Below are 13484 nucleotides of genomic sequence, written 5' to 3'. Positions count from 1 at the left end.
CCCCAGCCAGCCCTCCAAGCGGCTCTCTTGGTTTCAGGGCCTTCCTGTTCAGCTCCCCACCCCCAGACCAAACTAGGGACCCAAGAGCGCTTTACCCTTCCAAGAGAAGAGGGTTACCTGGGTCCCACTTCCCATCTCTTAAACGGCCTCGGGCTTGGCCTTGCTCGCATCCCTGAAGCCTGGCCGCTGGCCCTGGGCATTCTTCCCCGGACCCAGAGGCCCATCTACGCTCCCCATCATTCCCTCCACTACATGTCTTAAGGTCCAGTCACGGCCTGCGGGGGCCTACCCTGTTGGGTCTGTTTCGATTTCCACAGAAATTAATGCATCCACCATCCAACCTTTCTGGCCCTCCTCTGGGGCCTTTGGACAGCGGCCTCGGTACCCCGCGCCCAGGGCCGGACCTGCCGTGGAGTGGCAGGTGTCTGGCTCTCCAAGCGGGAGACAGGACGTGCGTTCAGAGATCGCGGCCCGGGTGCACCGCGCCCACAAGGGGCCAGTGCGTGTGCATCGAGGAGGAAGCACTCGGCGCTGTTCATTTTGGAAAACACGTCCACGCCCCTTTCCCCGGCCAAGCCCTGGGGGTTTGTGTCCGCGACCGGGACGCCCCTGTGGCTGCCTTCGCGGCCGTTCCGCAGGCTCCGTGAAAGGGGCGGGCTGGACTCCGCGCATCTCTCCAGTCCTCGGGGGTCCCGGGCCCTAAACCCCTCCACCTCCTCCTGCGGGAAGGCGGCGCGTCCCGCAGGTAAGGTCGCAGGTGTGGGCGGGGCTAGCGCGCGCGGGAGAGGTTAGCGGCAGCCCGCGGGCACTAGCCAGGAGACCCCACCCCAAGGGCGGCTGCGGGGCCGCGGGGGAGCGTGGGGTGGGGCGCAGCTCCCACGCGGCCCTGGGGGGCTGGCGAGGTGCGGATCCTCCCGCCGCTCTCTCAGCGCCCTTCCCATCAGGACGCCACCCGGACCACAGCTCCCAGGATGCTTCGGGCGGCAGGACTACATTTCCCGGGAGGCTCCGCGCCGGCGGGGGCGGGGGCGGGGCCTGGGGCGGGGCCGCGGCCCAGCGCGGGAAGTCCGGAGCCCCGCGCGCGGCTGCCGGAGCATGAGCGTGGAGCGCGAGCTTCGCCGTGAGTGTCCCGGGCCGGGCGCGGGGCGGGGAGCGGGTCGGGCCCGCCCGAGCGGAGGAGCCCAGCCTCCCGGCTCCGTCTCCCCCTCTCTGCAGAGCTGAGCAAGGCCAAGGCCAAGGCCCAGAGGAACGGGCAGCTGCGGGACGAGGCCGCCCTCTGCCACCAGCTGGGGGAGCTCCTGGCCAGCCATGGTGCGCGCCCCGCGGCCGCCCCGGGCCGCAATCCGGGCCCGGGACCGCTGGGGCGGGGGGGGGGGGGGGGACCGGGACCGGCGGCGGGGACGGGGGCCGGGAACCTTGCGGAGCGGACAGCCCGGGGCCAGCCACAGCCTCGCCCGCGCGGCCCCTGGCTGACTGCCCGGCGGGGGCTGAAGCCTGCCGTGCCTCCCGCCCAGGACGCTACGCAGAGGCCCTGCGAGAGCACCAGCATGAGCTCCAGCTCCTGGAGAGCGTCGACGACCCGCTGGGCTGCGCCGTGGCCCACCGCAAGATCGGGGAGCGACTGGCCGAGCTGGAGGATTACTCAGCCGCCCTGAAGGTGGGCAGGGGCAGGGCAGGGGCAGGGCAGGGGCAGGGCAGGGCCCAGGGCCCACCCCCACCCCCAGCCCCCTTGCAACCACGTCCAGCCCTCCAGAGTCCCCACTTCCTGCCGGTCCCTTTCTGAGAATAGAAGCACAAGTCTTCAGCGTCTGACCTCTGGCTGGAGGAGGACACGCATGGACACGGCCTGTTCTTCGGACAGCCCTGCGCCAATCGCTTCTCGGCCTTTTGTCTAAGATCAAGTGCGGACAGCCCTGCGCCAGGGGGCTGTAGGCTGGTCCTGGGGCAGGCACATCATAGCCTGTCCTAGGAGCCTGCTCCCCGCAACCATTCTCGAACGTAACACTTCAGCTGTTACTGTCCACAAAGGGCCTGCTCTGGTCCTGGGAGTGCGGCTGCAGCGCCTAGCTGACTCCCACTCATGTCTTCCTCACGACGACACTGGCTGGGCAGAGTGTGGCTTCACCGTCCCCACAGGCAGCCCTTGGCATAGAAGAGATGGGACATGTGGAGCCCGGCTTTGGCCTGCTCTGTGGGGACTTGGGGGAGTAGAGGACTCTCCTGGGCAAAGGTAGAGACCTCCTGGGTTTGGCGTACATAGGAGATTTGCCTGAGGTGGGGGTTGGCTCACAACAGCCATTCCTTTGCGCCGTAGCACCAGCATCGCCATTTGGAGCTGGCCCGTTCTCTGTCCAATCACACTGAGGTGCAGAGGGCCTGGGCCACCATTGGCCGCACCTACCTGGACATCTATGACCATTGCCAGTCACAGGATACCTTGCTGCAGGCACAGACTGCCTTTGAGAAGAGCTTGGCTATTGTGGACGAGAAGCTGCAGGGTGAGTGGTCCTGGAGACCCAGCTCCCCCCGCCTCTGACTCCAGAGCTACTGGGGGGCCCCACAGCCTCCCTGTACGGCAGGTTCTGCCAGTCTGGGCCCTCCGTTTGCCAGGCTGAGATCTGTCTGTGAAGCTTCCCGGGAGGAGACACATGGCCCATGCTCCTCACAGCCTCCGGTCTAGGCACTCTCTGCTCTGTCCTGTGCCCCGTCTGTGGCAGGACCCCTGGCCCCCCACACTGGGAGACCGGTGGGGGAGAGGCTGCACAGCCCCAGAGCTGGTACCCCATGTGGGCGTGAGCCCCTGAATGTGCAAATGAGGGGGCACCTTCCAGGGACGTTGGCCAAGCGAGAACTGAGTGAAATGAGGACCCGACTCTACCTGAACTTGGGGCTCACGTTCGACAGCCTGCAGCAGGCGGCCCCCTGCGACGACTACTTCCGGAAGAGCATCTTCCTCGCCGAGTAAGTCCCCGTGCCCAGCGGAAGGAGCCTTGTGAGAGGGCATCCCTCCACCCCCGTGCTGTCTCCCGTGAGCAGAGGAGCCCCTTGCATGCCTAGAGCACGGCGGCGCGTGCTGGGGAAGGAGCAGGCTTGGCTTGGCGTCCGCACCCTGGCACCGTCTGGTGCCCTCTGCGCCATCCCTGCGGCGCTCTGAGCACCGGTCTCCACCCGCAGGCAGAACCACCTCCTTGAGGACCTGTTCCGCGCCCGCTACAACCTGGGTGCCGTCCACTGGCGCCGAGGGCAGCACTCCCAAGCCATGCGCTGCCTGGAGGGGGCCCGAGAGTGTGCCCGCGTCCTGCGGAGGGAACGGATGGAGAGCGAGTGCTGTGTGCTCCTCTCACAGGTGCCCTCCCGGCCCTGGGCTTAGCCTGCGGAGGACCTCGGGCTCTGGGGAGTCTGCAAGCCTCACCTTTTTTCGCCTTCCCAGATCCTCCAAGACCTGGGGGATTTTTTGGCTGCCAAGAGAGCCCTGAAGAAAGCCTACAGGCTGGGCTTCCAGACGCCTTTGCAGAAGGCAGCAGTTTGCCGGACCCTCAAATACGGTGAGCCCGGGGACCTGAAGTCCCCCAGAAGGGGTGGGGAGCTGGCAGCACCATTGTGCAGGCTTTCCCTGCCCCCCCCGACCCCATGGGCTGCGTTCTCTTGCCACCCCCGGTTACTGAGGGGAGAGCGGGGCCACGGAGAGGGTGGATGGCCCCCCGACGGGCACACAGCTGACAAGGGGCAGTCCGGGCAGAGGCGCACTGTGCCTCCCATCATGTGGAGCTCTTGCCTGCAGTGCTGGCCGTGGTGCGGCTGCAGCAGCGGCTGCGGGAGGCCGAGGGCAGCGACCCCCAGGGCGCCATGGGCATCTGTGAGCAGCTGGGGGACCTGTTCTCCAAGGCGGGTGACTTCCCCAAGGCGGCTGAGGCCTACCAGAAGCAGGTGTGCCTCCCCTGCCGAGGCGGGAGGAGGGGGTGGTGACGGCCCAGGCTGGCACGATCCAGGCAGGCCTCGCTGTTGCTGTCTCTGTAGCTGCGCCTCGCAGAGCTGCTGGGCCGGCCAGGGCCCGAGCTGGCCGTCATCCACGTGTCCCTGGCCACCACCTTGGGAGACATGAAGGACCACCACCGGGCCGTGTCCCACTACGAGCAGGAGCTGAGACTGCGCGGTGGGGACGCTCTGGAGGTGAGCGGTGATGGCACCCGGCCCAGGCTGCAGGGGGCTCCGAGTCGGCCCCCACAGCTCTGCCTTAGCACGGCCACCCTCGAGTGCTGGGCAGGACAAGCATTCTCTTTCCGGAGCTGTTCCGTGTGTGCCGCGGTGGGGAGCTGGAGCGCCGGCCGGGCTTCAGCAGGGTGGGCGGCGGCCGCCAAGTTCATCCGTCCTCCTCCTGCTCCAGGAGGCCCAGACCTGGTTAAACATCGCGCTGTCCCGGGAGGAGGCCGGAGACGCCTACGAGCAGCTGGCCCCATGCTTCCAGAAGGCTCTCAGCTGCGCCCAGCAGGCCCAGCGGCCCCAGCTCCAGGTACGAAGCGACGACCTCCAAGCACGGTGTCCCCACAGCCCTTGCTCTGCACCCCCGTTCCCCTGCTGCGGGGGTCTGGTGGCTCTGTGGCCCTGAGCCTGGTGTCCCCTGCCCTTCAGAGGCAGATCTTACAGCACCTCCATGCCGTGCAGCTGAGGCTGCGGCCCCAGGAGGCCCCGGCCACCGCGGCCAGCCTGCAGGAGCTGAGCGCGCCCAGAGAGCAGGAGGAGGACGACGAGGAGGAGGAAGAGGAGGACGAGGCCACTCCCGAGCTCAGTGACGTGGAGCTCTCAGAGAGCGGTGAGGCCCGGGGCAGCCGAGCCAGCCACCCGGGCCCCTCCTCCCTGATGCCCTCCGGGCTGGGCCCTAGGCTGGGGCCCTTGTGGGGGCTGCTCCCCCACTGGGGACAGGAGGGTTCAGCCCCGCGCGGCAGGGGTGTTCAGCGCCTGTAGACGGAAGACAGCTGTGTGCAGGGAGGCTGGAGTGGCTCCTGGAGGAGCAGGTGACGGGAAGGCTAGTGGGCGTCTGCGAGTGAGGGACATGCAGGGTCAGACCTGGAGAAATGGCACCACGAGAGGCGGGCACAGGGCAGGCAAGACGGGGCTGGAGACAACACATGGGCTGCCGTGCCCAGGCTGGCATGGGCTGCCCCGTGGAAAGTGACTTTGAGGGGTGGCCTTGAGCGGGCTGGGGCTGGAAGCCCAGGTGGTGGGTGCAGGCAGGCCCCTGGCTTCTGGCTGAGAGGCGGGGCTGGAGACCTGTCCCTCAGGCCAGGAGGAGTCATTTCAGTTTTGAACCTGAGTGGCTTCCAGAACCTCTCAGCGAGAAGCCAAGGGTGGTGGGAAGGCTGTGCCGTGCTTTAGAAGCGGGTTAGGCTGGGTGTCCCTGCCGTGCAGTTGTGGGGAGCCACAGGAGGCAGAGGACCAAAGCAGGAACTTCAAGTGACACCACTCAGGAATGCATGAAGAAGAAGGTTCTTACAAGGACCAGAGGCACAGGAGTGGGGTCAGGCGGTGTGAGCTGGAGGCAGGTACCGGGGGGAAGGCTGGGTATGGACAGGCGGAAGGCCCTTGGGCTCATGCGACACGCTGTTCCTAACGTGAGCCTGACTTCAGCTGACAAAGCTGCTTCCCAGGACGAGGACAGGCATGTGGGCTGGGACGATCCAGAGCAGGGTCTGAGCGCGGGGTGAGAGGTCAGGACGTGGTGGACAGGAGCACCCCTGTGGGCAGGAGGGCGGTGGGTGGGCACAGCCACAGGCAGGGCTGGCAGTGGGGTGGCTGTGGGCACCGGACCTCCATCCTCCAGGCCTGGAAGGGCAGAGGGCTCTGGGGCTTGGCTTACCTGGAGTGGTCTCGGCTCTGTTCCAGAGGGGGATGCCGAGAGCGGGTCCCCGCGGCTGGAGGAGGATGAGGAGTTGCAGGGCTGTTTGGGCCCGCCGAGGGTGAACAAGGTGAGGACGGTGTGGGGGCGGTGTGTGGTCCCCCATGCTTGCCAGGGCCTCCTGGTCCCCTCACACCTCTGCTCCTTGTCCTGGCACGGCGGGCCGCAGTGGAACCGGCGCAATGACGTTGGGGAGACTCTGCTGCACCGCGCTTGCATCGAGGGCCGTCTGGGTCGTGTCCAGGACCTCGTAAGACAGGTGGGCCTGCCGTCTCATTCGAGGTCCCCTGTGGGCCATAGCGGGGACTTTGCCCTAGGGTATATAGTCTCCCCTCCCTGCAAAGGGGGTGGCATAGGGCAGGGGGGCTGGAGGGAGCGCCAGCCCTGCACAAGCCCCTACAGAGGCCTCCCTGAGATGCTGTGTCTTATATGCAGACAAGCTCTCTCTGCTGGGATCTGGGCCAGGGCTGGCGTGGGGCCCGTTCTGGGCTCTGAGACCCAGACCCAGGCCTGGCCCTCCTGGAGCCTCAGGGCCCTACGGCCAGGCTGGACTTCTCATCCTCGTTCACAGGGCCACCCTCTGAACCCTCGGGACTACTGTGGCTGGACACCCCTGCACGAGGCCTGCAACTATGGGCATGTGGGTGAGTACGGGGCCAGGACGTCCTAGGGAGGGGGCCGACCAGGGCTGGGAGCCAGCTCGTGTCCCCTGGCCCACAGACATCGTGCGCTTCCTGCTGGATCACGGGGCTCGGGTTGATGACCCGGGCGGCCCGGGCTGTGAGGGCATCACTCCCCTTCATGACGCCCTCCACTGCGGTCACTTTGAGGTGGCCCAACTCCTCATCGAACGGGGAGCGTCTGTCACGCTCCGAACCGCAAAGGTGAGCGGAGGGGAGCGCAGGCCGGGCGGGCTCAGGCTGCGGGGGGCTGTGGTCCGGGCGGGCTCAGGCTGCGGGGGGCTGTGGTCCGGGCGGGCTCAGGCTGCGGGGGGCTGTGTTCCGGGCGGGCTCAGGCTACGGGGGGCTGTGGTCCGGGCAGGCTCAGGCTGTAGTGGGGGGTCTGTGGTCTGAGCGGGCTCAGGCTGCAGGAGGCTGTGGTCCAGGCGGGCTCAGGCCCGCGGGGCGTTGCCCCTGCTGACCCCACTCAGCTGGCGGCCATGCAGGGGCACAGCCCACGGGAGACGCTGCAGCAGTGGGTGAAGCTGTACGGCAAGGATCTGGACAGCGAGACCCGAGCGAAGGCCGCCGCCATGGAGCGGCTGCTCCGAGTGGCCTCCTCAGGCCAAGGCAAGTAGAGGCCTCTTGTGCCCCTGGGGACACCCATCCCCGGCCTGTGAGTCCCCTAGCCCCTGCTTCTCAGACATTCCAGCCTGGGTGGCCGGGATTGGGCGCGGCATCATGCTACGTTCTGTCTCTCCGCAGCTCCCCCCAGTTCTGCGGCCCCCCACACCTCTCCTCGGAACCATCTGTTCGACCCTGAGCTCTCTCCTCCCTCGAGCCCCGGCCTGGGACCCTCAGAGCCCTCTCAGGCCCATGCCAGGGTTTCCCCAGGGCACACAGTTCCAGCTGTGGCCAGGCCTCGGAGGAGCAGGCCCAAGCTGGCCAGCAGCAGCAGCTCGGAGGGCGAGGACTCCCCGGGCCCCTGCCAGCCCCTCCACAAGAGGCCCCGACATCGTGTGCCCGTACAGCAGGCCAAAGCTGGGGTGCCTGGCTACCCCGGCGGCAGCGAGGCAGTGGCAGCAAGTGCTGCCCGGGCAGCCATCCGAGGTGTGGCTGGTGCCCAGATCTGCCGCCCTGGGCCCAGCCTACTGCGGGGCCCAGGGGAGCCCACCATGCCCCGGGCGGCGCTCATCCCGGAGGAGGAGTGTCTGGCCAGGGACTGGCTGGAGGACGACTCCCCGTTGACCCGCAGCCGCCAGGATGGCTCTCGGCCCCACCCCCAGGGCAGTGGGAACAGCCCCAGTCCCCGTGGCTCGGGCTCAGGCCGCAGTAAGAGCCCTGACGGGCTCCGGGCCCGGGCCAGGCAGAGCCGGCTGCCCCGTCTCAGGAGCTGGAACGCACCAGGCGGGGCAGGGGGAGACGGCAGCCCAGCGGCAGAGCCTCCACAGAGCCCTGACCTCTCCAGGACCTCAGGGCCCAGTGGGGACAGCCCAGCGACAGGCCAGCCCCCGGTGGGTGCACACCTCAGGCGGAAGTGTGGGTGGTGAGGGTGGGTGACTGTCTTCTGACTCAGCTTGTTGCCGCCCCCCATGTCCCCACCCACCAGGGTCCATCTCTGCCCCCTCCCATCCGCGTGCGAGTGCGCGTGCAGGACAGCCTGTTCCTCATCCCCGTCCCGCATGGGTGAGCAGCACCTGCCCTCCAAGTCCCTGTTCCCCTTGTGGCCCTGGGAGAAGCCTTGTGTTTGCATATCGGATGGCGCGGGTAGCGAGGGCCCTCTCAGACGGTGTGTCACCGCTGCTGTGGCTGGGGAGAGGTGGCAGACCAGGGCCAGGGGGACTTGCATATGCATAGGCCGGGCCCTGGAGGGGTTGGCTCAAGCCCTGTGGCCCCTAGGGAAAGCGTGGAAGAGCTGGAAGTGTGTCAGGCTGCTGGGGGCGCGGGCACGTCCGAGCAGGGCCAGGAGGGCGGACACTGATGAAGGAACCACAGACCCAGAGCGGGGACAGCAGGACTGTGGGGGCCTTCTTCAGTGTGCCCAGTGTCCCAGCCAGCTCTCCTTTCCCTCCGTGCCAGCAGTGGGGAGACCCACTCTGTGGCCTGGCTAACCGAGCAGGCTGCCCAGCGCTACTGCCAGGCCTGTGGGCTGCTGCCAAGGCTCGTCTTGCGAAAGGAGGGAGCCTTGTTGGCCCCGCAGGACCCCATACCTGATGTGCTGCAGAGCAACGAGGAGGTGAGCAGTCGGGGCCTGGGCCCCACGCGGAGCGGGCCCCAGCCCCGGGGGCCCCTCTGGCTGCTTACTGCTAGTGCTCTGCAGGTGTTGGCGGAAGTCACTTCGTGGGACCTCCCCCCACTGACTGATCGCTACCGCAGGGCTTGCCGGAGCCTGGAACAAGGTAAGGGCCCAAGAGAGCTCGAGGTGGCCTGGGCGGATAGGCACATCCCTGCGCCCCTCTCAGGTCTGGGGCCTACCATCCAGAGCCCCAGATGGCTAGCCAGCGAGGCATACTCCCTCCTCCTCTACCCAGTGCCCACACTGTGGGTGGCAGGTGGAGAAAGGTTGGTCCTGCCGGTGGTGCGCGGTGTGGAGTCAGCAGAGCCGCCGGAGGCTAGGCCTAGGGCAGCTTTCCAAGGAAGCCTGGCTTGGGCACTGTGAGATGTGGGGTGCCTGGCAGAGGTTAGGGCCCTGCCCAGGAGGACGTGAGAATGCAGAGAGGGGTGGGGTCAGTGGCACCCACCGGCATTGGGTCTCCTGCAATGCTGGGTCTCCAGGCATGTGGGAGTGGCCTCTGTGGTCCCTTTGGTGGGTGTCCCAAGGCTCACAAGTTGGAGGGATGTTTGATGGGGTCCCCAGGACTCCCAGGGCAGAGCCGCAGATTCTGGCGCTGGTGATACCCTCTCCCTCCCCGCCCAGAGGAGCACCCACAGGTGCTGCAGGCCATGGACCGTCAGGGCTCCGGCCCCTCGTTCAGCGTGGGCTCCCTGGCCCTGCGTCAGACCCAGCTCACCCCGCTACTGCGGGCCCTCAAGCTTCACGCGGCGCTCCGGGAGCTGCACCTGGCAGGGAACCGGCTGGGGGACGGATGTGCCGCCGAGCTGCTGGCTGCCCTGGGCACCATGCCCAGCCTGATGCTCCTGGATCTGTCCTCCAATCACCTGGGATCCGAAGGCCTGCGCCAGCTCGCGGCAGGCCTCCAGGGGCAGACTACCTTGCAGGTAGAGGCGTGGGGAGCAGCGGGTTGGTACTAGGGCTGGCGTCTGGCCTATCATCGGGTGGAAAGGTGCACTGGGGAGAGAGCTGCTGGCCTGTTCGGGGACGCCAAGGAGACCAGATCCTCCAGAGGGGCCTGTGTCTTCCACAGAACTTGCAGGAGCTGGACTTAAGCATGAACCCCCTTGGGGACGGCTGTGGCTGGGCCCTGGCATCCATCCTGCAGGGCTGCCCCTCACTCAGTACCTTGCATCTCCAGGCCTGTGGCTTCGGCCCCAGCTTCTTCCTGAGCCACCAGGCAGCCCTAGGTAGTGCCTTCCAAGGTAAGCTGACAGGCACGTCCACGTCCCAGGGTTCCGGTTGTCATCAGAAGGGCACGTCCAGGGGCACAGAGGGCCTTGAGCCAGAGGGTCTGTTGTCTAAGAGCACATCGCTGGATGTGCTGGGCCTGCCTGGGCTCGGGCATTCCCCTAGGACATGCCGTGGGCCACCGTCATAGTCCTGGTGTTCTCGCCAACCCTGAGTGTTCTTGTAGACACACTGAGGCTGCAGAGAACCCCAGTCCCAGTACAGAGAAACTGGGAACTGGTAGTCCTCTAGGGGCCTTTCTGCAGAGGTGGTGGGCCAGGAGGTAGGGCTCAGGGCTCAGAGATATGAGCACAACAGCAGAGGAGACGTGGGGTTGGGCAGCAGATGGCGTTCCCAGCCCCCACCCGATGGTGCACAGACCTCCAGGCCCAGGGCCTGTCTTGGGTTGCCCGAATTGTCTCAGGTATGGGGAGGCAGGTGGCCCAGGGATGTCGGGGAGAAGATGGACTGAGGAGTGGCCCCGTCTCTCCTTGCCTGGGACACCCTGGACAGAAGTTCCTCCAGTTCCGCTCGCACCGAAATCTCAGGGATGATAGTTTCATCTGGCGGTCGTGAGGGCGTGGGGCCTGGGACTGCAGCTGAGCTGGGGTGGCCGTCGTGTGTGGCTGACAGGTTCTGGTCCCCTGTGCAGATGCCAAGCACCTGAAGACACTGTCTCTGTCCTACAACATGCTGGGTCCCGACGCCCTGGCCCACGCCCTGCAGAACCTGCCTGCCCATACCCTCCAGCGCCTGGAGCTGAGCTCTGTGGCAGCCGGCAAGAGTGACTCGGGCCTCGTGGAGCCGGTGGTCAGATACCTGGCCAAGGTATGTCTGGTTGAGGGGGTTTGCTGAAGCAGACAGCCCTGGGCCATCCAGCCTGCGGTCCCACAGCAGATACCAGGCAGGGGTGGGAGTGGTCTGGGAAGGGAGTGGTGCCTTCAGAAGGAAAAGCTGTGGGAGAACCTTTCTGGAGAGCTAGCTGCCTGCCTCAGGCTCTGAATTCCTGGCCAGCGAGGGTGCCCGGGACCCAGGGCAGACTCCTTGCCCCAGACAGGTCCCAACGTCTTGCCAGGCCTCCCAGGGCTCTCTCCCCTGGCTCCTCCCTGTGGGTCTGGTGCCCGTGATTTTCACGGGCAAGTGTGGCTTACCCCTGGAAGGGGAGGTGTGTCCTTGTGATCTGCAAATCAGAGGGCCCCCTCTGATGCACGGGCAGTCAGGCAGACTTTGCCCCCTTGTTCCCAAGGATGAAGGAAGCTATCTGACCTGCATGTGGGGCCTCTACTGGGAAACAGGGAGGGCAGGCGCCCCACTCAGCCCAGCCCCCTTCGGGCCTCTGCTCTGTCTAGGAAGGCTGCACTCTAGCTCACCTGAGCCTGTCTGCAAACCATCTGGGCAACAAGGCAGTGAGAGACCTGAGCAGGTAATAGGGTCTGATCTCAAGCCCAAACCCGGGGGGAGCTGGGTCGGGCAAGGAAAGGGCACCAGCTCTCCCCCAAGTGTGTCCCAGGACCCAGCTCCTTCCCGCTTCAGCCCTGCCGCCTGTTCTCACCACACCCCTGAGGCTTCGGAGAGCCTTCCCATCACCCTTTGTGCAGCAACCCATGCAGGGGCAACTCCTGACCCTCCGGCTTCAAATGGCTCTTGGACTGCTGGGCCCTCGAGCCAGACAGGCATTCCCAGGCCTGGGCCGTGGCATTGTGCAGCTAGCGTGGGGGAAGTACTTGCGCCTGTGGGGCCTGGCCTGTGGCTTCCTGGGCTGCGATTGGTCTGGGGCAGCTTTCTCCGGCGCTGGGGGACCCTCCCTCCCGCCACTGCAGGTGCCTTCCATGTTGCCCCTCACTTGTGTCACTGGACCTGTCTGCCAACCCGGACGTCAGCTGTGTGGGTCTGGAGGAGCTCCTGTCTGCACTCCAGATGCGGCCCCAAGGCCTCAGCTTCCTTGGCCTGTCAGGTGAGCTTGGGAACCTACCTAAGGTCCAGGTGCCTCCTCTAAATGGGCTGTCATTGCCACCAGCCAGATGGCAAGAGGGGGGCTAGGTCCCCTGAGATTGACACATTGGGGGACAGTGACCCATGTGACTCAGAGGGGGTGTGAGCCCAGCTCCTAAAACAGTGGGGCAGGAGGAACATGGGATCTCTGGTTTTAACCCGCTCAGCCTGACCCTCCGAGACCATGGTGGCTGGAGGGCTGGACCCCTTCCAAGAGGATTTCCTAACTACCTTGGCAAGAGGAAGGAGCTCTAGGTCAGGATGGCAAAACCTTGCCACCAAGGGACCTTCCCACTTCCTGCCAGGGGCTGCTGGGACCCTGACTTTCCCAGCCTGTAGTGTGTTAGCTTGTTCTCATTCTGGCCACTCCCAGGCATAGTGCCCTACCGAGCTGGCTTGAAGATGATGCCAGGAGATGCTTGTTTGGTGAACGGCCCTCCTGGTAGCCCGCACATCCAGCTAGGGCCTGGGGCTGGAGAGTCCAGGCTTTGCCCTCCAGGAGGACAGGGACCGGGAGTGGGCATCCACACAGGGAACCCCTGGCTTCTTCCTGCTCCTCACCCCCCACTGCACACCAGCATCTGGACCCATCCTCTCCCCTAGCTCCCTAGGGTCCTGAGCCCACTGGGCACTCTGGGCTCCCTGGAGCTCAGAGCTTGACAGCTCAGTGGCCTCTGGAGACCCATAGGCACCGCTGCTGTGCCCATTTATGGACGGACATCCAGGCATCGTCCTAGAAAGTGGCATGCACGTGACTGCCTGTGTGTTTGAGCCAGGGACCGTCCTGCGCGACAAGGGCCCACGAACCCCTTCCTAGAGTGTTTCTGGGCCTCGCCTGGGCTTCTGCCCACGCCCTGTGCTGTGGCCCTCCTGGCCTCAGAGGAAGTGCGTTTCTTCCGGGGGGCCGCCCGGGTACAGAGAAGAGAAGACAGGCGCGGGAGTCGCAGAGGCTTCCAGCTCCCTGAGCCCCGCTCCCGCCTCCCCTCTGCAGGCTGTGCTGTCCAGGGCCCCCTGCGCCTGGGCCTCTGGCGCGAGATCACCGCACGGGTGCAGGAGCTGGAGCTGTGCAGCCGCCGCCTCTCCCCCGACGACCGGGCCGCCCTGCGCCAGCTGCTGCCCGGCCGGCCGGGCCCCGGCGCGTGCACACTGGACCGAGGGTCCAAGCTCTTCTTCAGGCGCCTGTGACCCCAGGGGCGCTGCCCGGCCCCCTCCCCCCAACGCCTCAAATAAACGGACGCTGCTGCTGCCCCTGTTGCTGCCTGAAAGACGGGTGGGGGGCGGAAGGCGGGGTTCGTTTTGCGGCAGGGACGGGAAGGCAGCTCCGGGCACTCGGAGGCCGCGGGGGCACGAAGCCCGCCTTCCCCTGCCCGAGCCTCTC

At 66.5% G+C, this 13484-nt stretch overlaps 1 protein-coding gene across 5 annotated transcripts; it reads left to right on the top strand.

The window, feature by feature from the left end:
- Window positions 1-1014: 1014 nt before the first annotated feature.
- On the top strand, window positions 1015-13354 carry TONSL (tonsoku like, DNA repair protein). Of its 5 annotated transcripts, none has more exons than XM_032316936.1 (26): window positions 1015-1120; window positions 1216-1311; window positions 1515-1657; window positions 2315-2498; window positions 2832-2961; window positions 3175-3346; window positions 3431-3545; window positions 3782-3927; window positions 4018-4170; window positions 4385-4510; window positions 4630-4810; window positions 5881-5963; window positions 6063-6152; window positions 6465-6537; window positions 6614-6777; window positions 7059-7182; window positions 7318-8066; window positions 8162-8238; window positions 8635-8788; window positions 8873-8951; window positions 9470-9771; window positions 9918-10089; window positions 10767-10942; window positions 11464-11537; window positions 11935-12068; window positions 13098-13354. In XM_032316936.1, exons 1-26 carry the CDS (start codon window positions 1096-1098, stop codon window positions 13289-13291), a joined length of 4116 nt encoding a protein of 1371 aa, XP_032172827.1. In that variant the 5' UTR covers window positions 1015-1095; the 3' UTR covers window positions 13292-13354. The 5 variants fall into 5 exon arrangements, with proteins under 5 accessions (XP_032172827.1, XP_032172826.1, XP_032172824.1 ...); XM_032316935.1 differs by having other exon boundaries at window positions 8632-8788; XM_032316933.1 differs by having other exon boundaries at window positions 7044-7182.
- Window positions 13355-13484: the final 130 nt, after the last annotated feature.

This window comes from Mustela erminea, chromosome 16, assembly GCF_009829155.1.
Source record: "Mustela erminea isolate mMusErm1 chromosome 16, mMusErm1.Pri, whole genome shotgun sequence".
Taxonomy (NCBI): domain Eukaryota; kingdom Metazoa; phylum Chordata; class Mammalia; order Carnivora; family Mustelidae; genus Mustela; species Mustela erminea.
This window is presented reverse-complemented; position numbering and strand designations above follow the sequence as displayed.

Coding starts and splice junctions, on each gene's coding strand:
- TONSL (XM_032316932.1), top strand. CDS start 1,096: ATGAGCGTGGAGCGCGAGCTTCGCC. Junction 4,171..4,384: donor GCGGTGGGGACGCTCTGGAG/GTGAGCGGTGAT, acceptor CTCCTGCTCCAG/GAGGCCCAGACCTGGTTAAA. Junction 4,511..4,629: donor CCCAGCGGCCCCAGCTCCAG/GTACGAAGCGAC, acceptor CCTGCCCTTCAG/AGGCAGATCTTACAGCACCT.